This window comes from Mesoplodon mirus (genome assembly GCF_964341445.2).
Source record: "Mesoplodon mirus genome assembly, chromosome: 2".
NCBI lineage: Eukaryota > Metazoa > Chordata > Mammalia > Artiodactyla > Ziphiidae > Mesoplodon > Mesoplodon mirus.
This window is the reverse complement of record NC_138977.1, coordinates 73,941,298-73,966,935: the sequence shown is the minus strand read 5'-3', so window position 1 is coordinate 73,966,935 and position 25,638 is coordinate 73,941,298. Positions and strand designations below refer to the sequence as shown.

Sequence of the window (25,638 nt, the reverse complement as noted above, 5' to 3'; positions counted from 1 at the left end):
TTTCAGTGACACCTTCCCTACCTTGGCAGAAGGATGCAATGAAGGTGTGTGTGCGTGTATGCATGTGTGTGCGTGTGTAGAATGAACTACCAATGAAATATAGGCATAAGGAATAAAACTGTATAGTTTAATCAGTGAATAAAGCACCTGGTATTAATTCTTACCCTATTTTTGGGCATATAGTATTTCTTTAAGCAGCTCATTATATTGAGTCTATTATCTTAGTATTCTGAAGGGAAAAAATAATTAGCATGTTCTTAATTGTTGTGATATGAACACATCTATTGCACTTATGGTCCCAGGTATCATCATTTATGTCAGCCCACAATGTAGAGTATTTCTTGATGATGACACAAAATAACTGCTTTACACAAAATTACAAAAATGCATTGTTTTATAACACATGTAAATAAAAAGGGGAATTCCCTTAATAACCCTAAAAAAGGGAATGGATTACTGGTTGCCTCAGATAATGAGACAACAAGATCAGTGATTTGCTCAAAACTGCATAATACATTAATGCTTCTGTTACATATAAAATGAAAGCTAAATTTTTCCTACTTAAAGATATTTTAAAATAGAAATAATTATAATGGCTTTCATAGGCTTTCCTGAGCTTTGAATGTAGTAACATAAATATAGCTCTTTGGAGCTGATAGCAACAAAGCAAGAATAATAAATACTAACAGTTACTAAGTTGAGCACCTAGTATTATCAAGTATAAACCATAATTTTACTTCTCTTTTTCTCAGTTACATCGTTTATAAAATGCAGATAATATTACCTTCTTCAGAGTGATTCTATGAAGCAAACGGATATGTAGAATCCTCAGGTTATCATTAATATACTGTAAAGGTATTCATTTATTATTTCAATTTTTCCTTACCCTTTTATCATTTATTTTTAGATACTTAATAAAGATACTATTTCATCATTCTAGTAAGCCTTTTTTGATAGATAGATTGTCCTCTTTATGTTATGTTGCTCTTTTCTGGTGCTTCACTCTTTGTGTGTGTAAGTGTAAGAGGGCATGAATGAATCTATAATTCATTTGTCTCTGACATTAGAGATACTTCGTGATGACTTGGTTCATTTAAATTCCCTTCAGCCCTTTATATTTGAATTGTATTGTAACTGGGGTGTTTCATACAGTGATCTGAAAATTATCTCCTATAACTGATAAAAGTTGATTTCTACATTTAAATGTATTTGGCTTAATTAGTAGTTTAAGAGGAGATGTGAATAAGTGTTATGAATTGGTGCCTAATTGGTGGAGTCTATCCACACTCTGTGATTGGCAGTCATCTTTACAAGGCTTTTCTTACTGCCATGAATTTTTGAGAGTTGGCTGTAATCTCAGTCTTTTAGGAACCACTTGGCTACTGGGCACTGAATGATCTTTAATAATTATTTGATGAATATCTCTGTGAGTTACTGTTTTTTGTCATTTACTACTCGTTAACAATAAATCCAGGAAAATATATGCAGGCCTCTTAAAGACAGAAGCCATTTAGCTGCAGAAAATAAATGTGAAACTATTAATATGTTTTCTCTGTCTATGACTTTTATTATATTTGCTATAAACACTGGCACTTGTTCACAATGGTTAGAGAGCCATGTGTTCTTAGCCTTGGAAACCGATAAGGAATTCAAAAGGGGCCAGGAAACAACTAACCTTAATGGCAAAATATATGCGAGACCAGTGAACACTTTTGTAAGCAAGAAAACAATTATGCATTTAAAAATATCATAAACATCGTGGGTATGATTTAATCTGGAAAAAAAATAAGAACTACAGAACCAGAAAAAAAATTTAAGGTATCTTTAAAAAAGTTAGCATAGTAAAGTAGTTATCTGATAGAATTTTATTAAATGCTAACTATCTAAAAATATATGTTCAGGTATAACTTCACGATAACTCTTTAAGAAAGGGCAATAATTATTATAATTATTGTCTTCATTTTATAAGCGAGTGAGATATTATGTGAACTGATCTAGGTTCCCTTCTCGAAAATGTGATGGAGGTTGAACTAGGACCCAAACTTCTGGTATCAATTCCTTGCAAATGTACATATTGTATTATATACCACAACACAGCAGAATTAAGTTAGGTTTAAGAAGGACTTTTTAAAACTGAAAACTTATAGAACAGACTATTCCAAAAAGTATCCCCAAAAGAGTATAGAAACTTGATAGTCTGAAATGACTCAAACATAATGACTTTTGGTAGAGAAAATGAATTACTTGACCCTCAAAATGACCTAGATAAGGTATTAGAAGGGAGAAAATGTGCATGGGATGGTGAGGTTGGGAGAGGCAAAGGAGCAAGATTATTAGAAGGATAAAATAAAGAAAAAAAATAAAATCTCAGAGTCAATGTGGGGGACGTTCATTTAATCCTCCTTCAGAAATGAAATGACTGTCAGAGGAGCTCAGAACTTTTCATTAGGGTAAAGAAGAGTAATGCATTTTCCCTGCTATTTTCAAAAACTAAAACATAAAGACCAGAGGCTAAGTAATCAAGTCAGAAGTCTTGTACTTTGTGCCCTGAAATAAAATGTGGTTACTTAAGAAAAACACACATGGGGACCTCTAAACCCATGGACAATTGATAGAACTAATTTAATAGCTACTTCATTCTGGGGACATAGATAATACTCAGACATAGACTGCAAAGGAAAAGCATGTGGGTTTGATTTCACAAAAGAGGATAAAAAACAGTCTGGGGCTGAAATAGGCAAGAATTAGATTTTAGGTCTTCATTAATTCTGGGAAAAAGAGATGAACCAATGTTGTCCAGGAAACTAAAAGTGCCTCTTAAAATTGAATCCTCAAAGAACTAGTGAAGGCTGAATACAATTGATCACACTAAGTAAAGGGCAGTAAGCTTAAGGGGAAAAAAAAAAACTCAGATAAAATATGGTTCTGTGTGCACATGTTGCTTTCCAATCACCTGTTTAAAGATGATGTATGATTCACATTGCCTCAACCAAAATGAAGGGAAAGGATAAGGACTGGGCCCTAAATTCAATTTTCTCAAATACTTGTATAATTGAAAAATGAGTTCATTTTAGGTGAAAATTATCTGAGAAATTATGACTATATAAATAATGATTTTGAAAATTACATATCAGTCTAGATGTTTCTGATTGACACAGTATTTTGAGAGTCAGGTATTACTTAAGAGTAACCCAGTAAACAATGAAATTGATGGATAATTAATTGAATGTTTAGCTAATGCAGAGACATCTTACAGAATGGACCAGAAGCAAGGAGGGAAACAAAGTCTGGCCATTTAATCATGCCTAAAGCTGATATTGAGAAAATCATTTACATATTTTTTAAAAAATTTTTTCCTTAAGAGATAACCTTAAAGAGAAGAGAAAACAAACAAACAACAACAACAAAAACAACAAACATGAGTTAGAGACACAGAATTGCAGCTGCTGCCTAGTACTAAAAGAGACCCTGAATCTAGGGCGCCAAAGCAATCTGTTTTCAGGAGAGGATCTCGGCCAACGGTAGACATGTTACAGCAGACCTTATCCGCCTCACTGGGTCTGGATGAAGAGTTCCTCTTCTGATTTCATCCTCGCCAGGCAATCTTTTAAGAGGTACACTGATTTTCCTTGGGTCTCCTTAGAGATAAAGAATATTGCCTTGGAGAAGAAGCAGGGACTTTCCTATTTATGGAATAGGATATTCTCCTGTTCAAAATGTAGTAAACTAATATTCCAGTTTAACACCAAGGTCTTATAATAATGTTTAGAATTTGTTTTGGCTCTGTACAGTTCTGCACACTGATGAAACTGATATTTGGATCTAGAAAAAAGAATTCAGGTACCACGTAGAGTCCACTCAGTAACTGGAAAGGATGCACATTTCTAGAGGTTTTTGATGAACCAAATAAACATATGCATGATTAACTAGGAGTTGAAGTTTTGTTTAGAAATTATTATGTAGCAATTATTTAGCTTATCTTGGGCTGGAAGACTAGTTTTATCAAGGTACTACCTACTTATAATTCCTACTAAGCAACAATGAATACAGAGAAAGGAGAATACATTTATGTGACATTGATAGCTGTCCTTTCTTAGATAAAAACAACATCAAAAGTGACATCTGCCTCGCAAATCATCATTAGTAAGTCTCCACACATAACACATTTGGAGGCAATTCTTCCCTTGCATGGTGCACAAGCTGTGGTAAGCATCTTTGACCTTGCACTTCTGTGACTGGAACTGGATAGTCATTTACAATTTGAATTTATTTATCCTGCAAATTCTATTTCATTGTTTTCTGTTTTGAAGCATATCTATTTGCATAATATTACTAACAACTGATAGCACTATTACAGTGTCAGGAATCTTATAATCACAAAATTAAAATGTTTGATGATAACTAAAAATGTTTGATATCAATTATTGGATCTCACCAAAAATGCAATTAGTCACATACTATTTTAATTCCAAGCCAGTGAGATGGACAAATGATGACCTACTATAAAATAAAACATAGAAGTTACATGAGAGGCCAAAACTCACTTAAAAAAGTAATTATTATATCTCAAGGAAAGATAGCAAAAGCTATTATACAGAAATTTCAGACTCTGTTGTACTTTCAGAAAATTTTGTAGAAAGAGCAACAAAAAATCCTGAACATAACATAAAGTATGAGTTGTTTAGAAATTTATTAAGATTGATGTCAAGGGGTGCAACCATGCCCCTGCCTCTGACAATGACATTATAATGGACTTGCTGACCTTGGGAAAAAATTTCAAGTGTGTTCTTACATTATATCTCCTGGTTTTCTTCTTTCTCAATTGTCTCACTTCTGTTGAATCTCTATTGGCAACACAGGGTTCCTAGTCCATACAACTAAATTCAACAATTTTTTTTGAACATCTATGTATAACCCTAATTCTAAATTTCTCCTTAGCCTGCCACGCTTTGTTTGGTTTTACTTTTTAATTTTAAAATATCCTTCTCTGAAGCTTATTTCAGTATTCTCTTATATTTCAGTATTTTTTTCAGATTCTGTGTTGGGTACAATCTCTCTCTTCTCTACTGTCATATGTTTAATTGAAGGTCACATCTATTCTCCAAGTTTCATAATCATCATGGTGCCAATGGCTCCTAATGCTGTATTTCTGCTACTCCCAAGTTTCTAATATACATTTTAATAGCCTGCTAGATATAACCTGAATTTTTCAAAGGTACACTAAATCTGACATGTCTTAATCAGGTTCGTTCTCCTGGAAAGATGCTATTCCTTCCATTTTTCCCAAGTTGGCAAACAGCACCTCTGTCTTCCCACCATTGGTATCCTTGGTATCACTCACTATTCTCTATAACCTTACCCATTTTTCTGCTTACCAAATCCTAGTCACCCACCCTTCAAAGTTTGGCTACGGTTTTTCACATGCCTAACTCATATCCTATTCTGGTTCTGGTAACCTTTAGTCTCTAAACCTAGAGCCTCTCACGCCTTTACTTTTAAACATCTAATTCTGTACATGTCATTCTCCATCACAATAACTAACACTTAGAAGACAGAGAGAAAGTCTCATTCACCTTTGGATCCTTCGTGGGAATTTGCATAGAGTAAATGCTCAACAAATGGTTATTGAACTTCATGAATTCTCATAATATTCCAAATTCCCTGTTCATTGTATAAAATTTAATCTATGGCTGTGATGACCTTTTGCTACAAATGCTGGGTTGGTGAAATAAAACCTCATACTGAAAAGAAACAATGTGCACAATTCAGTATAGGGAACTATGGTTCACAGGAATGAAACCTCAGAGTAGCACACCACTCTCAGATCATATGTGGGTCCCCCAATGACCTCATCGTTGGAAATGTTAAGCATTTCAGAGCAGAAATAAAATCATAGAAGATACATTTTGCAATAGAAATGAATGAGTAGATTATTTTTAAACAATAGGATGCTGTTCTATCTTTTTATTACCAAAATATTTTATAGCACTCATTGCAGATTTCTTTTAAATATACAGTATCAAAACTTAGTTTCCTTTGTGACTATCACATTTTAGCAGCTGAAAATCTGTTTTAAAGGAGGCATTTAAATTTTCATGTGTTTCAAATATATTTTTTTTTCATTTTGTAATAAACTTACACTTTCTGTACAGTAATGAGAAGGCATACAAGATAACGAGACTGATGTCAAAAAAATATACACCTGCATAAATTAAGTAAAATTTATCAGAAACAAGATTTAAAAATAAGGCAACCTGTTGTCTATATTTCAGATAGAAAGGGAATGTGACATAAAGACAAATACCCAAATATTTAACTCGAATCTTGAGACAACAATTACAAAAACAATTTGCAACCACAACAAAAGGAATGAATTGGTTTTTCAAAAAATAAACCTAATCTAATCCAGTCTACTCCAATCTAATCATCTGATTTGAGTAATACAATTTGTCTTCTGAAAAGAAATCACAAGAACTTAAAAAAAATTATTTACAGGCTCTTATTAAGTTTGAAAAGCCTTATTTAAAGCACATGTATTTTTAGTAATTGTCCATATTTATGAGCAGGGAGAGAAAAGAGACATAAAAATAATCTGTTCTGTAGATGAGACCTGGATTTACCATATGCTGACAATTTTATCAATGATAAATTCTGGAGTTTTGGAACTAATTATGTTTAGCACCAAGAAAAACAAAAGAAATAACTTGATTAGAAAAGTAAAACAAACAAATAATTTAACTTCATTTAGCTTGACATGAAGCTTCCAGGTCAATATAGTACTTATTTTTAAATCATGTAGAAGATGGGTAGGTAAAAAGAGAGGCTATGATTCAGATAACATTTCAAGACCTTCTTCCAGCCCAAGCTATTGTTTATAAAATGGAAAGATTTCAGTAAGTGCATTTATAATTGTTTCATCTGAATAATCTTCCTCTCCATTCTCTGTGCTTCATACCACTCTGAACTTCTCTGGTGAGCTTTCTCCTTTTCATGTTATAGTGAAATTACTGAAATCAAGGTTGTATTTTCCTAACCAAAGGACTTCCACCATGAAGGCAGAGACTCTTTCTCGTTCACTTCTACTTCCTCAGAAAACCTTGGCCAAGTTTTATTTTCCACACGTTTGTTGAATCAAAATGAATAACCACAGTTTTGTCACTATATAATTACCCCATTATCAAGGGACAGGGAGGATATTACTCTGTTTTGCTTAAGAGAATGCTTTTCTTACAAAAAATAAATAATACCTGCAATAGGAAAAGTAACAACAGTGAGTGTTTTAACCTAAAAGAGGAATACTGAGATGAAACAGTTTCTCAATAAGTGGGCTAACCTCTGAGGTTTAGTGCTAACTACACTTTAAGTTAGTTCCAGAGTTCCTTAAATCACAAAGAAGATGCTTGAGTGTTACCATGTTTCAGCAACATCAAGTTTTTTATATATAACTCTAGAACAAAATCAGAGGAAAAACAAAAGTATATACAATGTATAAGCAAAGAATAATGCAAGTATGGGGATAATACCTTGACTAAATAAGGAACTTAACATAGAATTCATTATCTAATAAGTGTGCTGAAATTCAGATAAGCAAATGCTTTGAGAGTCTGGAGGCAACAAACCCCCTAACTGACCTCCAAAGTCTCTTTGAGATTTGATGAGAGCTTATTCCCTCCTCAAATGTCATAAGGGTTCAGCAGAGTGATCTAGTTTTAAAGGACTAAATTAGAATAAAAAGGATAATATGGCCACACATTTTATCAGTGTTAATTATTAATACTGAGATTAAAAAGAAAGGGCTGAGAGTTCGGTAAGCATACTAATAGGACACTTTTTTCAGCTCGTTTTCTCTGTCAGTGTGAATATTTTGCGGCAGTTCAAAGGGAAATATACACCTGAAGAATAATGCATTCAACTGGAAAACTGGGTATAAAATGTAAAAACATTAAAAAAGAAGAGAATACAGGGAGATAATGACTTCTCCTCACCTTAAATGACAGAGCGCAGGAAGAGTGGGTTGATTTGATACCTCAGGATAGAATCTTTCCCTCCCCTCTTTTTAGTTCCTTGATATGTTTAAATGTCACTGGGTGTCACTCCTTGGTATCCCACAAAAATGAGAAATTGACTGGGAAGTATTCAAGGTGAGAATATCATCCTTACCAGTCATTTTAGAATGCTATCTTTGTGAAACTAAATATTTTATGATGTTTTCATAATTACACCATCATGTCATGTCAAATCTACCTAAAGTTAACAATAATCACATTTTTTATTATTACTATTTAAATAATAGTAGTAAATAATTTTATCATCAACTAATATAGTAAACTTATTGCTACTCGTTTACTATTTATTTATAAATTATTACGTGCTATTATCTCACTTAGTGTCTTCCACAATCCTATGATTTATTATTAAGTGGGGCTAAGAGAAGTCAGAAAATTACACTGTTAGTAAGAGGAGAAATCAGGATTTAACCCCATGTCCTTAGATTTCAAGCCTGTTTCTTAAGCCAGTACATTCTGTCTACTACATTACCTCTTCTTCTACAGGACAATGTCTTCTTTAGATTCTTTTAGATTGTGCTGCTCATTTTACTGGAAAGCTAGAAAACTGCTGTAGCACACATCTTGATTAGTTGAGACTCAGAGATAATCTCTATTATCACTATCCATAATCACTATGAAGAAGTAGGAGTAAATAAGGCCCTCCAGAAGTGTGTAGGGGGGTGTGGACTTGGGGATACTTGGGAGGTACAGAGCCATTTTACAGATGGCTAGAAGAGTAAAAAAATGCAGTCAGACGCTGGTAACTAGACACAGTGAAATGCAGAACCATGAAAATGAATCTTTCCAAGGTATATGTCTCTTCCTACAGAAAAAAATTTGCAGGGCATTTGTTTTGGGGGTATTATGAGTATGCCATTAACAAGTATATGAGCATCTTTGAAAAGCTGGAAGAGACAGTGTTAATTCAATCTAAATGAAAACAGCACAAACCAACGATAACCAGATGATAGTACCTTACAGATGACTACTGAAAATTGGGTATGTAAAAGAAAAGCAGAAAGTAGAGGGTCCTTTATCCCACACAAGGATATGAGTTTAGTGTCTTTTCTAATTAACCTTGGTCATATAAAAATGATATTTCATTTCCAAATGATATTTCAAATATACTGTTATTTACTTCTGAAAGCAATGTGAAAGTCCATGGCAGATACGTAAAGACTTCCCAGCGGAATGCACCATGTTTCAACCCTCAAGAACAATGTGCTCTAAACACTAAAGCATGTGTAGTGAGGGGAATGAATAAAACAGTTAAGCCTAATTTACATAGGTTTGAAGAAATAAGAAAGTTTGGAAGTGTGAAATTGAAAAATATTAGCATATAAAAATCAAAATTATATTTTAAATGTCTGAGAAAATCAAAAGCATAAAATTAATTAGGCAGTTAAAATGGCCAAATTTCTGACCATTTAACTTTTTAAAACCTGCCTTATGGATCAACTGCTATTTTCTTATTTTAATTTATTTATATGTTATACTATTTGTAAGTTTACCTAGAGGAAAAATACATACTGTTTTGTACCTTTTGTTCACTCTTAACTCTGGCCAAAGTTTACGCTGTGAGGTAAGAAAGTAAATGTGCTTATTCAATTGTGAGATAACTTAGTCATAATTAATGGTTTTGAGGGCACTTTATCCAAAGCCAGATCAGACCTAAAATTGCCTCTCTTGCACAGTGTAATTTGGGGAGGCTCCAAAACTGTCTCCCATACTGACCTGCTGTTGGACCAACCTTTCCACCTACCTGGACAGAAATCATACCCTTTGACCCGATTCATTTCTTTGATTTATGTAATACATTCATTATCTACTATTAGAATGCATGTGTGTTATATAAGTTGTGTAGAAGGCCCTAGAATTACTTCTGCTTTGCCCATATTACTGCATGTTATCAAATTCACTCACCATCTCACTGAGAGACCCAAAGTTCTCTTTCTATTCAGGAGAATACACTTTGTAAGAAAAATTGGATATGAGAAAATAATTGCAGCTTATTGGATCTGCATATGGTTTTCGAGTTAATTTAGTTAATTGCTTATAGATGATAGAAACAGACCCAAAAGGAGTAAGTGACCTACCCAATCCTAAATGAAAATTGGGTTTAGAGGTCAAGTGGGGTGTTTTCCATATTTGAGTTGTTAAACATATTATATGATCAAGTGATATACAGTAAAACAAACTAGCTCTGCAAATATGATTCAGGGGGACTTCTGGAAGAATAAGTAGACCATGGCATGAAGGCAGGCGTCAAAATAAAAACTTACAATAGACTTAAAGAAACTCATAAACACCATTCCAAGACAAACTCTGAAGCCTGCTGCATAGTTAAGACAAGGGCAAGCTCTTGCATAGTCAATAGTTATCCTTAATGTGGTGGTGCTTTTAAGCCTAATATTTGGTTTTCACTTAAATTATTAATTTATTTTATCATTAAAATATCATTAATGATAAAGTATTTTATCATTACTTAACTTCCTACCATGTACTCCATATTTTAAAATATGTAATACCATTAAATGTATTTTAATAAAATAACAAATAACCAATTTCCCTAATTTTATCAAAAGATCAACTTGAAGTAATCATGCTACTGATATTAATTAAAGGAAAAGAAAAAATGTTAGTGATTTTTTTTCATTAATAAATGCATAATCCATGAGGGTTTTTTAAAAAGTATTTTTAATATATAATTTTCATTGTTCCTTTCCAGAGACCCATGGGATATAAGTACCCCAGATTTGAAATGATCAGAATCGTGGGTCTCACATTAATTAATAGATTCTAGTTTCAAGAAATTATGTTTATTCTTACACTGTATTCTTTTACCTAAGCTAATAAGAAAATAAAGCCCCTTTTATCATTTGGCACTAATGTGGGTTGAAATATAGGGTAAAACTCATTATAAAGAGAATTAACCCATAAGCTCTTAATAAAATTTTATTATGCTAAAGTATAGAAGGCAGAAATAAAAGCTTTTATAAAACGTAAGTGCATTTCACTGCCTATGTAATTAAATTTTCTTGTATTTTGGTTATTTCCTTACTACAGCATCTGTGACAATTTATTTTTATCATTAGCTATCCCAATCTATACCCAGTTTGCATCATAATATTAGAATATTATAAAATTATTGCACTGGAATTTATCTTCTAAATTTTACGAGGAAAGTTAATCCAAAAAATTTAGTTAAAACTGCATTGTTTCACATAGGTTAAAATTCAAGAAAAATGTTTGAGGTAATAATAATTAGGAAATAGGGCAGCATCCAAAATGGTATTTTCATGGAAAATCCAATACAAATCCTGATTAAAACCTAACCAAGCAAAACACTGCAGATTACCTGGATTCCAATTAAATGTGACAAATGAATATTTGACAGGCTTCAACTCCAATTCTATTTATTCCAGAATGCTCCATCAATATTGAAGATGAAACTACCAGAATTCAAGCATACAATTGCACTTTACTGCTAGATAATAGTCTGAAAACCTTAACCCAACAAAACTCTTACTCAAATGTCAACTGCTACATTTGGATCACCCAAAATGAATCACATCTCCTGTGTCATTACCTATAGATCAGGGCTAACATGAATCACAGCTAGCAGATGACAAATGGTTACACAAACACTGAATTTCAAGTGTCAGTCACGTAAAATCAGGAAAACTCAGTTACATTATTGTGTTCCTTGGTCGTTGACAAGACTGAAAACATGGTTATAAAAAATAACTAAAAGTCTTCCTTGGGAAATGCTTGTCAGTAAACTTTCTAGCCTCTCAACAAGCTCACTAGTTATGTTTTCCATGACATGTATGTTTCCTAAAAAGTAACTGCTATGTGTTTGTCTTATATAATTATGTTTATTATTAATTATTTCTTTCTTATTTTAATGGCACTGAATCCTCAAACTCAAAAAACAGAAATAACATTAAAACATGATTATAATGCCAATGATAGTTGACACCCAAAAAATAAAGATTTAATTGTACTTTATGTTGTTTATAGTGAGACAAGTACTTTTTAAAACACAAATAACATTACATGATATCATCAAAAGGTAATGCAGATATACTAATGCCCTTAAAGTAAATTAATCCTGCCTTCCTGTGGGGTGGGGGTGGGGTGTATACAAAACATGATTACAGTATTTTAATTTAATTTTTACTTGCGTGCAAAGCATTTTAAACCTATTTGCCTTAAATATACATTCATCTGCATTGCAATTCATACCAAAATTTTTATGCTTATTTAAAAAAATACTAAAAAAAAATGTGAATTCTTAAAAACCATATCAAACTCCCATCCACATAAGCACACACCGCCATACACACAGGTAAGCATGACTTTAGAGCCATAAGGCAAAATGTATTTAATCTCTGGCTAATTAATCAAGAAGGTTGTCAATCATCAGACCCTGCTTAATATCATATCTGCTCAACCAGATAACAGTGTGAAAAACTAATTATTTAACATGATTTAATTTAACAACAATTTCACTTAAGGTCATTTATGATGTATTATTCTTTAATGTTGGGTTTTAATTTTCATAGGTAAATGTCCAGAAAAAAAGATCAGATTTTCTCCTGCTCTAATATATTCTATTTGCATATCATCACTAAAGAAACTGGCATATAACAAAAATTTAGAGTGTCTTACTTCACTTGGGGGATGGAATGGTGAAAGACAAAATTCACTTCAGGGTTTCACTAGAAATAAAAATGTGTATGATTCCCCTTCCTTTCCCTGCATATAACCAAATCTATTTTTATATATGAGATAATAAAGTTAGCAAGAACTTTACCATTCCATTATTTGACACAAATTTATTCTTCAGGCATTTACTTATAACCTGAAATCCAAAATATAAATCACCTAATTGTCTTTGGTAACATAAACAAATGTGAAAAGTTTCATAAGCACTACTTGCTATCTAACTTTATAACTTAAAGGCAAGTGTACATAAGGCCAATTGTGATAATATGAGAACCATCTCACAACAGGATAAGAATATGGAGTGCTATAATCTTCTTTCCTCCCTTTCCCTTGCACAAAAATGAGAAAAAAACTTATAATTAAATAAGAGGGGAGTTCTAATAGCATTTACAATATATTTTGGAGAATAAGATAATACTGTTCTCCTTCTTTGACTCCACTTCAGTTATCACTTGAAAAGGAGAGGTCTGAAAATATTTTTCTAAATCCCTAGGAGAAGAAAGAATCCAGCAAGGTGTGTTTACTGTCATTTCCTTTTACCAAGACTGGATGATTGTAATTGAAGAAATACTTGCATGACAAAAATGAATAGAAAAAAACAATCACAAAAGACCTTTCTTAGCGTCTATTGTTTAGGTATTATGGACTAGTTTAGTCTTTTCCATAACAGGTACTACTCTGATTTATTTGTAAATGTGTTCATTTCTGACAGCTTGCTTTAAAATGATGGTTCAAGTTTGGTGAATTTTATCTATAGAGTTATGTTCCTTTATTTGGCATTTCTGTACTTTTAGCAAATATTGATTATTTCAAATAAACCAGGTTTAGTGTCAGCTATTTTGGTTTTAGACTGACATTCACAAGTCTACTTATTACGGCTCCCTAGCGTGATTATGTGTGTGATGTTGTGTTTGCCCCTACCATTTTCCATATGCTCTGCCTCACCAACACTGCCATCCGGCGTGGTCCTTTCATAGTTGTCCTCTGGGAGTGGAAGGGCACCCAGCCTTGGCCCTGATGAACTCTTACTGCTTGGTGTTTCTGACTCCTCCAGCCCGCTGTCATAGCAACTCTGCAGTGACCCCTGATGTGGGTCCTGGGGCTGACTCACAACAGAAAACGTCACTCTACGAAATGGCTGCAAAAGAAAAGATTCTGAATGTCACTAAGGTATAAGATTGTAAATAATCTTATTTAAAAAATACATAAATTACATACATTAAGGTCGACTGACAACTAATTCAATAGAAAACAGTTAATATAACATGTTGAAATCTATTTGGTTAACTCTGTATTTTCTGAGGCAATACCTAGAGCTTAGATTTTATTATGGAAAAACTGAAAATTCCCTTTCTGAAACAGAAATAAGAAAACATCAATGTCACTAACACACACATGTAAATCTGATATGTTACTTCTACGCATTCACCATTTTTCTATTCTGTAGTCTTCACTTCAAATATGTTTTCCACAAATAGACTCCTTATAAAAACAAGGGTCAGTGATTTTGGAGAGCAATAAATATAGAGCTAATCCACTGTAAGAAGATTTCATTTTTAAATACTTTGTCCATAAGGCAAATGGTTTAAAACTGAGTGTTCTGGCAGTTGACAAACTATTAAAGGTACAGCTGATAAACAGGAATTTAGATGTAGCGCTAGGAAATCAGAATATATTTCTTACTTCATTCATCTTAAATATATTACCTATTGACCCTGAAAGTGTAAGTGTAGTATTGAAATAATAGACAAAAAATTCCTGAACCAGGGAATTCAAAATAAACCAAAATTTTTAATTGTATGTGCTTTTACTATGACTATTCACAATTTGCTCAAAAAAGTAACATCATGTACAGTCTTTAAGTTGTAATTAAAGTGTGGTGCAGATCTTTACACAATTGGACATCACAATTTACTATGTTACTAATGTTGGCTGGATAGAATAACAATATATACGGAATTTAAAGGTTATCATAACTACAAAATAAAACAAAAATATTTTAGGCTCATTAAGGGAACAAATTAATGCCATACATTGTCAGGGCTATGTAAACATAATATTTTGGGAAAACAATATAAAAAGGTTCTGTAATATTTGTTGGAGATTATTCTTGGCAATAGTTGTAGTTGTATTCATTAAGCTCTTGTATGATTTGAAAGTGGCATAAATGTACAGATTTTTGCACCTATAACTCAGACTGGTTCTTTCTAATATAAAGTATAAAACTAATGTTGCCAGAGTAGTGAGAAAGGTAAAGAACCTTTTTTGTACTTTTAGAACTTGAATACTATTGGTAGAAATCACTAATCACAACTGGCACCAGTAGAATTTTTTAAATGTTAAGGATTATCTACATATGGTAGGTTATTAATGGGAAAGCTAAGAAGAATTGTGACATTTCCCCAAATTTATAAATTGGTTTTACTAAAGACAAACACATGGTTCCACAAATCTTCCTTTTATTTTGTCTCATATAGAAGATTGGCCAGGAATATTGTCTTGTTCGTATTTCTAACCCAGTACCTCTCCCTCCAGGTACATACTTGGAGTATACAGTCTTTATAAAATCTTTTTAATTTAATTCAAAATCAAACTTACAAAGGGAAAACATTTAAAGCACATTCTCTTCTTTATAATGTTTCACTGAATTGGACTGCAGATTTTAAAACAATTACAAAGTATTTCTAGTACAAACAGCATGCACACCATGGGCCAAAATTTACTGGCAACTAAATCTCTAGAAACATTTTCCTTATTTCACTAATAATTATCATATTGCTTTACAGTAGTATGATTGTGATATTTTACCTTATTTCTTAATAAACATAGAGATCAGTTTGTATTTCCCATGCTTTATCTTATGTGTGCATATTTTCTTTTTTTTCTATTTATTACTCCCAACTGACTGCAGACTCTCTGTGAATTGTTTTATGTTTGGTCTCACCTCAGAAGTAAGACCAGTGACAGTCTCCTAAAACTATACTGTTCTGCACACAGAAGATACTCAGCAAATACTACCGAACAATAAAATGTTAATGACAATGTTGAATTTAGGAAAGGATGTCAAGGGTCAGGAATACATATTATCACTTCAAGACATAGCAGTGGGTTAAGAAAAACATATAAAAAGAGAAAGGAGGGTCATATGTTATTTTTAATTCTATTTTAATGATTCTCAAATCTTTTAGAATCAGTCCACTAATACAAGGAGAAAGTTCAAAATGAATACAGAAATACATAAATTATGCTAATAAGTTGACAAAGAGAAATAAGAAATTATGAGAGATAATGTTCCATCTTGATATAAAAATAGAAAAGAGGGTGATGTTTGAACAAAGGTGGAAATCTCAGAATCTGTGCTTAAATGCTACTTCTACCAAAAGTAATTATAGAATAGCAGAGACAGGTGATAGTCTATGTTTGCAATGAAAAATGTCAAAAATAAAATAATTATTTTGATATTATGCATTATGTAATAACTACTGTGAATCTGTGCATTTTTTTAAAACTTATTTTATTTATTTATTTTTGTCTGCATTGGGTTTTCATTGCTGCACGCAGGCTTTCTCTATTTGTGGCGAGCGGGGGCTACTCTTGGTTGCAGTGTGCGGGCTTCTCATTGTGGTGGCTTCTCTTTGTTGTGGAGCACGGGCTCTAGGAATGCAGGCTTCAGTAGTTGCAGCACGCAGGCTCAGTAGTTGTGGCTCACGGGCTCTAGAGCACAGGCTCAGTAGTTGTGGCGCAAGTGCTTAGTTGCTCTGTGTCATGTGGGATCTTCCTGGACCAGGGCTCGAACCTGTATCCCCTGCTTTGGCGGGCAGATTCTTAACCACTGCGTCACCAGGGAAGCCCTGAATCTGTGCATTTTATTTTCTTGATTCCGTACCCTATTTTAACTGTGAATATATTGATCCCCATGAATTATTGTAGGTTACATATTACATTTAACGATGGAAGGAAAATGTTGTAATTTTAAAATACTAAGATCAATATATATACTAGCAAATGCTTAGATCCATTAATATTTCCTTTTTATAAAAAGCTTTTTCAGTTAAAATAATATCTAAATGAGTGGAAGGTGATTCATAATAAAAATCTAAAATAAAGAATATCACACAATGGGTCATAAAATACTCCATTTATCATTTTTATCTACACTTAAAAATATCCCATTAGAGCTCTACATACAATATAAACATTACATTACTACCTCTTAAACTCTATTTTGATAAATTTAAATAAATAAAATCTTGTGGCAAACTAAGTTGGTAATGTGAACCAAATTGGTACAGAATTCTGAATTCTGAAAGAGAACCCATTAATGCAAGAATTAAGCTTTAATTCCATTAATAAATCACACATGTAGATTTAGATAGACAGGTAAATAGGCAGATAGTTCAGGAGACAGGAAAGTATTTACACATTATCCTTCATCATTGGGTTGGGTCTATTGAGAAGATAGGTTTTATGGCATAAGTTATGACACAGAAATTCATATTATTTACATAGTCCAGATATATTGACTAAACCAGAAATGTAAGCAATGTGTTGACTGTGTGACAGAGAGAATGAGTTTGCATTGTATATGTAACTGTCACTTTGTTAATGACTGATACTCTGAAGCAGAGTGGTTTAAGTGGTGATTCCTAAACCTAGATGTGCCTCAGAATCATCCAGAGTACTTTTGAGAAAACACAATGCAAATATCTGGCCTCAACTTAAACGCAGTGAATCAGCATTCAGGGTGGAACTGGATATCAATCATTTCTAAAATCTCTCCAGGTGATGAAAAGGCACAGAGAGGAAGGAGAAACCCTACAGTCGAAAGACTATTTGGTCAAAAAGACTAAACTGCTTCAGGAAGCCAGCTGGTCCCCTAAGTGTTCATAAAATTTCCCTGGAGAGTCAACAGAACCATGATTTCATCTTGGGATGCAAAAGTATAATATGAAGATATTTAGTGACCTGAGGTGTCTGAGCTTTCTATTTTTCTGTCTAGGATGATAAATGACTTCATGTCTTGCAAAGGCAAGCTGGTCTATACAAAACAGGAAAAAGCAGAAGATCTTGAGGAAGAGTGTCAGCTTCCCAGCTCTTTAAAACTATGAAGATGTGCTTGAAAATTGAGTAAGTAATGCAAGAAAGAAGTCTCCAAGAAAATTGTTCCAAAAATTGTGCATGGGACATGTGTGAGAATTATAAACAAGAGGGAGTGGAAATCAAAGATTTTATTAGGCAAATAAATGATCTAATTAAAGGGGTGAGATTGAAGACATGATCTGACAATTCCCTGCAAAAGAGAAGGAAGAAGAAATGTTGAAGACAGAGGATTATGCTAAGAAAGAATGAGGGAACAGCAAAAAGAATGGCCAGCAAGGCCACTATAAAGCAAAGCTGTGTGGCTGACTGGATCTAGTCATTATACCTACACTTGTTTTGTCCCATTATGTCCCAGGGTTTCAAGGATGTTCCAACAATAATTCTACACATTTAAGAAACTCAAATCTTATATAAAAACAGACAAAATATAATATGATTAAGTTTCCAATAAAATAAAGGTACCCCCAAAATGCCATGAAACCTGCTTAGGAATTTAGGGCAGGCATTGCAAAGGAGGGTTTTCTGGGTCAAGATCTCTAAAATAATTTTGATAGATAATACATATTTGAAGGCTGATAATAGATTTCATATCTGGGACCAGCAGCAAAGGATAAAAAATAGGGTGAGTAAGAAAAACAGGTCACTTTTGAAACTCAGAAGCCAAGGAAGCTGTTAATTTCAGGAAAGAGAATAAAATCTTACGTGATCAAAGCCATCAGAAATGTTGAGAAGAATGCTGATTACCAAAGGTCCATTGGATTCATCCATTAGAAGAGCATTTTTGCTAAAAAAATCTCTGAACTCTGGGGAACAATTCTAGGAGATTAAGCCAGAGGAAGTAAAAGACCCACTTGTAAATATATGGAGAAAGTGGGGACAGACTACTAATTTTTAAAATATGGTATAAGAGAGATGTGGGGTAGCAGTTAAAAGAAAAAAAAAAGATTTGTATAAAATTTTTATTTTTTTTGTCTTTTTTCATTGTTATTGAAAAAGTTTTGCTTTAGGGTAAATAGTTGAAGATGCAACAAAAAGGGCAAGCAAAAATATGCCTAATAACATAAGGTTGTCGGGGAATGAAAGAAATCAGAGACTGGAAGTAAACTAACTAGAATTAATAGAAAAATGAAATTAAAAATAAAATCATAAAGGCAAGGTAAACAATAAAACTCATTGAGGAATTGCATGTATAATTTGTGTGTGTATGTGTGTGTGTGTGTATGTGTTTAATGAGAAAATATATTGTGTATTAGAAATAATAGGAAAAAAAATTTATTCCAAGCAACATTATAGATTCCCTATTGACCTCAGACAACTTAGCTGACACTTGGCTCTTGTGCCTTAGGCTCAGGGTCCGTAAAATGCAGAAAATAATACCTGCCCCTTACTAACTTAAATTCTCTGAGAAATAATGAGATAGTTTATACAGAAGAACCTTAAGCTTGCTCAAAGACATATACTATAAAATGTATTATACCTCAGGCCACAGCTATATAACTAGAGCTATCTCCCATTATGTTTTAGGGTTTTTTTGTTTTTTTTAAGAAAATATAGAGCTGGCCCAGTAATTTACAAAGTTTCTAAATATAATTTTAATAATTCATATGAAATTTCAGACCTAATTCTCCAATTCATGCACTAAGTTTTTATTGTTCTACATACAAGTTATTTGTAAAACAAATAAGTACATACAGTAACACCCACATTTTTCAAAAACTATTTGAATCTAATCATTTTTATTGAGCATGAATATTTTTATATTCAATTATTTAAGAACGACATTCATCAATTATCTTTTGTTTCCATTATGACAAACTAGAGACTTTCACTTGAAGACACACATATATTCAAAGGTAACTCTGGATAATATCCAATCCCTGGGGTGTGGGATGTACCTCCATCCTCATGCCAGGCCCCAGCTGACAAAAATGCATTAGAAGTGACTTTGCTTTAAACTACTATAGACTGGGAGCCAGTCCATTCTTTATATGATCTTTATCCATTCTTTATATAATTTTATTCACTTTCTGTTCTAGAAATCTAGAGGTCACATGGGAAGTGGATACAGATGTGAATGGAGAGGTCTTCTCCCTTCTATTCTTTCCCTCATGCTGTGGGAGTCCATAAGTATGGCTGTGTCTTCCTATCCTCCTCTCCTCACTGAGAATTCTGATGAGCCCAAGGTGAGAGACGTGTGATTGGCATGATCATTTCCACATAAAATCATCCTCATAGCCTTGAAAAGACAAGCACAGCAAATAAGGATTAAGTTGGGTGCTGTGCGGATATACAATGTAACATATTCAATAAATGCATTTGCTTATTAATATTTTGGATTTTTTTTAATTTGGAAAATATGAACATAAGTTAAAATGGTGTATTGGTAAACTTAGGATCAAGAGAAAGACAGTCTGCATAGATGAGGAGGGGATTTAGAATATGTCTGGATGACAGAAACAATGCTTTTGTTCTAATGATAGTATTGCAAGGGGTAAGGCATTCATGAAGGGAAAAGGTGATGAGCATTTGATTCATTCTTCTTCTCTGTAAAATTTCATCTCAGCAATTGATAATGTGGACTACCAAACAGTAAACCTAAATCTAGGCAGTCTAGCTGGTTTAGAGGTCACATACAAAGTTATCACAATCCCCACTGCAAATATGGAGTAGAAGCCGGATCTTATCCTGGTCTTATTCAGAGAGTTCAAAGAAAGTTAAGTCCATACATCTCAAATTCATTAGAAGACTGGAACAATTTTCTAAAAAGTTTTTTTTTTTAATATCTAGAAAGTTGATGTCAAATTCTAATACTGCCTCATTTTTTATATTGCAGATTCATTTTTAATTTTTTTAAATTTTAGAGAACCATATAACTGCCCTCCTTTTTTGATAGTACTGATATAATAGCATATACAATTTATAATCTACACCTTTAAGAAAATTCATTCTGAAATTAACAGTAATATGTTATTCTGTTTTCAGAATGCAATCATTGTCAAATGTGTTTAACATTTCTAGGTGCTACCTATCTTAAAAAAAAAATCTTTGTCACAAAGTTCATTTATAGTCTCTAAGAAAAGCAGTAAAGACCAGATGCATATTTTCAAATATATGATAATAATGAAAATTTTATTTTTATCCATTCTTAATTGTTAGATTGATTAAAAGGTAACCATCATACCATAAAAGCAAATATTAAGTCCCATAATCAGACACACTTAAAAATATTGGCCTTCCATCTGCATTATCAAAATCTTCTAAGTTACAACCTGTACAAGAATAATGGATTGTTTTCTCTGATAGGGCAGTGGCCAATTTTTGAAAAGGGAAAAGAAAAGAGTTGAACTTTAGGAATATCCTATTATACACAATGCTTACAGTAAAAGAGAAAACAGCATCAGGTTAAGAATGTAGAAAGTTTCCCTTGGAGTCCATCAACCTAGTGAAACTTTTATGAGGATTGCATCTGCAAGAGGATAGAACTCTAAGGATGCCTCTGGAAAGAACTTCAGGTTAAATCTCTCTGCTCTGTGTCTTACAGACTACTTTATAGGAAACTTTAAATTTGCACCTTCCTTTTTAGCTTCAATAGTTTCTCCATAAATTGTCTCCTTATCTGGAACTCACATACAGCTGTCTCAGTCACATCAATTATTTCTGAATGGGATGAAAAGCCTTTTTTATTTTTTCCAATTCACTTAGTTATGTCCATCAAACAGACTTCTAATGACTCTCTTTGTCGGTCATAAAGCACTGAAACAGTCATGGAGCAGAACATTGCTGAATTATAAGGAGCGCTGCTTTTGCTTTTTACTTTTAAAGATGAGCTATCTAAGACAGTGAGATCTTTCCTTGCAAAGGAACAGGTACTTGATTAATCTGCAAGCATTGTCAACCAGTGTCAGTGGCTAGTGAACAAACATATTGAGGATTCCATAGTGCATTAGCTGGAATATGTCTGGCAGAATTTACAAACAAACTTTAATGAGGTCTTTTAACTTTTGGGGGGCATCTTCCTTTGCTAACATGTTAAGGTTGTTCTGTACTTCAAACTATCTTTCTTTCAAGTCAATAGCAGATGAAAGGGTATTAAAAAGAAACATGCTGAGACATTTGGATTGGTTAATTAAAACACTCATTTGGGGAAGGATAAATTAAATAACTGTATTTCTTTTGACTTGCATGCAATTACATATTTGACATTATTGTGTATATTTGTCCTGCAGAAACTAAGAATGCAGGTTATACTTTATATTTCTTAGTCCACTAGATCACGAACAATTTAATATTGCAAAAGAACAATAATGACAGTAAAAATAGGAGCTATTCATTTCACATGGGTCATGTTGATATTCTGATTTTGCAAATGAAAAAAAGAATAATGAACTTAATATTCAAACTACTGCAAGAAATACTCTAGCCTAAAAATACAAGCTTGTCTCCTATTTTTTTTTCTAATGAAAAATATCAGAAAACAGAACAGACAAAGCCTAAAACTCTTAGTAAATACAGGCAAACAGGGTTTCCCTGGTGGCACAGTGGTTGAGAGTCTGCCTGCCGATGCAGGGGACACGGGTTCGTGCCCTGGTCCGGGAGGATCCCACATGCCGCAGAGCGGCTAGGCCTGTGAGCAATGGCCGCTGAGCCTGCGCATCCGGAGCCTGTGCTCCGCAACGGGAGAGGCCACAACAGTGGGAGGCCCGCGTACTGAAAAAAAAAAAAAAAAAAAAAAAAAAATATATATATATATATATATATATATAGGCAAACATTTTTTTTCTGAAAACTTCTAAAAAAGATATTGTGCTCTAAAACACAAACTGTGGGTCCTTTATTTTGTGGACACATTGTTTGATCTAGTTTTTCTCTTTTTGCTGGTTTCCATTAAGCCTAGTTGAGTATTTGGCAAACTTTTTCTGTGAAGGGCCAGAAAGCAAATATTTTAGGCTTTGTAGGTCATAGGTCTCTGCCACAATTACTCATTCTAACATTGTCCTGCAAAAACAGTCATTGAAGATACATAAATGAATAAGAATGGTCATGTTCCAATAATACATTATTTATGGAAACAGGAATTGGAATTTCATATAATTTTCCTAATTCATAAAATGCTGTTTTAAAATTTTTTCAACTATATAGAAATGTAAAAAATCAAATGTAAAAATACAACTTTTCTATTTTATTAACATTTTTCAAGTTATTGTGGACTTTTCAACCAATGTGTAAAGTCCTCATAAAGTGTGTAGCAATTATACCTCAACAGTGCCTTGAAAATAGTTTAGATTCAATTGTCATTTGTTAGCCTGTTTTAATATTTACTGTCCTTTTTTCCAAATGACTCTGAACTGGAGAATCAGGAGATGTGGAGTCAAGTACTTGCTCTGATACTAAGAGTAAAATCTGGTGGAAAGATCCATCTTTCAGTTTTATCTTCAACTTTAAAAGGAAGGAGTTATAACAAATGATATTTAACATCCTTTCCAGTTCCTTAATTCTTTGAAACTATAAGAAGATAGGTTTGTTCAATAAGTGAATAAATGGCTGAAATCCATGATTTTAAAGTAGCCTTTGCTCACCCATTAAGAAATTCCTTAGTACATTGTATGGTCTTGAAAACATGAATGCAACTTGAAGTGGATTTACTCATGAAACGAGAACCATGAACAAAAATATGTATACCAACCAAACATTTCAGTCCATTACCTTGATGAAAAGCTACAAAGATGACAACGTCTTTGAGAGAGGTGTTTGTAACTAGTAAAGAAATTCTCTGGAATGTCAGCTCCATAGGATATGCTTATCTAAATCTTCCCTATCCTATGAAACCACCTCTTCTGTGATTTCTTCTTTGACTCAACCCCAAAAAATGTTCAGTTGAGTTCCTACGGTGGGTTAGAGGCTGTGAGATCTCATTCGTCACTTAAACGTATGCTTCAAATAGCAGAGTTTAGCAAGAGTTTGGTATGAAATTGAGTGGTGAAAACATGCTGAGCCATTGATTAGATTTCACCTGCCAATTCATTTGAGACCCTACACAGTCCCTTGGAAGTTTCTATGTTTACATGCACAGAGAAACAGGAAGGCAGAGGGAGTCCTAGTTAGGAAAAGATACTGACAGGCAACTAATGAGAAAAAGACGATCTTTGCAATAATATTCAATCCAACAAAGACTTATTAAGCACTTGCTTTGTGCCTACCACTGTGCTGAAAAATCTACATGCTGCAAATTTAGGCCTTAAGCTCAGGTGGGCAAGTGTAGATTAATCATACAAAAGCACTCACAGAATATAAGCAAAGGTTTATTTCTCCTTTTTTCTTTTGGCTATTGTGATATTCATCAAAAGCTCAGCTCACAAGCCTCTCAGTTGCTTTGCATGACTACGCTACACACCCATGCAGTTCCAAAAGCAGCTGAATGAGGTCGATAAACCTGTGTCTTAAACTACACAGTTGGAGTTAGTCTGCAGCAGTTCAAGGGAGCAATGCTGAAGAACCAAGTGGAACTCCAAAAGATCTGCCCAGGTTTCCAACTATAAAGCACTAAAAATGAACAAATAAACAACAACAAGGACAAATACTAACCTTTAAAAAGCTACCTCTTAAAATACATAGAAGTTTAGAAGCACAGACAGGAGCCTACCTCATAAACACCTGAATCAATTCTCCCATACTGAAATGAATGAAAATAAAACTTGCATTTTAGGATCCACTCAAACAGATGCTCCAGATTTTTTTCTCTTTTTTTCTTTTCTATCTCAGACATTTCATCGAAACTGCACCTGGTATAATCTGTTTGGGAAATTACATGCATTTTAAAAACATTGGGTTTTCATATTCTGTGGAATGGAAGTCTGTGTCCTTAAGTAGCTTTTCCTGGTATGGGTGGATTAAAGTGTCTGACAGGAGTCAAGACAGACAAATGGAACCAGGTTCCAAAGTGTTACTTAAGCATTTAATTATTAAACTGAGCTGAAACCTAACTAGATTCAATACAGAATCTTCTGCTACCTATGTGAAACTTCTGCTACCCCGGTGAACCCATTTCCTCTGTCATCCCTGCCGGTTTACTTGTTTTATTTTATCTGTACTTTGTTTAAAAGAAAAGTTACCAGTGTCCCAAAGGAATAGCCTATTCAATGCCCACTATATGCTCATTTTCATTCCTTAATACAAGTCAAACGACTCCAGAAAAATCAGTGAAGGTGGTTTTGGAAGGCAGAAAGGTGGACCCTGATGACGTCCACATCCTAATCCCTGGAACATGTGACTAGATGATTTTACATGCAAAGGGGAATTTAAGATTGCACATAGAATTAAGTTTGATAAACAACTGACCTTAAAATAGGGAATTTATTTTAGATTATCTGCCTGGGCCAGGTGTAATCACAGGATTATTAAAAGGAGAAAGGGAAGGCGGAAAATGAGGTCAGAGTGATGCAATGTGAGATCTGTACTCACCTTCTCGAGCGTTGGAGAGGAAGGGGCCACATTCCAAGGAATGCTGGTGGCCTCTAGAAGCTATTAAAGGTAAGGAGGGGAGCATATTTTCCTCTAGAGCCTCCAGCATAAACACTACCTCATGTTGATTTTAGCCCAGAAAGACCCATTTTGGATTTCTGACATCAAAAACTATAAGGTAAAAAAAAATAAGCATAGTTTTAAGCCATTAATTCTTGGTAATTTGTTATAGCAGCAATAAGAAACTTATATAGTGGGTCATGGAGCCTGAGATAAGATGGGAAGAAAAGGGAAGTAAAGC

General features: G+C 33.5%; 1 protein-coding gene across 7 annotated transcripts in view; it reads right to left on the bottom strand.

The window, feature by feature from the left end:
* The window catches only part of PCDH7 (protocadherin 7), a 416,647-nt gene that overhangs the window by 202,122 nt on the left and 188,887 nt on the right, over positions 1 to 25,638 (bottom strand). For 6 of the 7 annotated variants that reach the window (XM_082611228.1, XM_082611229.1, XM_082611233.1 and 3 more), the window contains exon 2: positions 13,701 to 13,917. In XM_082611228.1, the coding sequence (XP_082467354.1) occupies positions 13,701 to 13,917 (217 nt within the window). The remainder of the gene's footprint in view (positions 1 to 13,700; positions 13,918 to 25,638) is intronic. The other variant, XM_082611230.1, reaches the window with a different exon arrangement.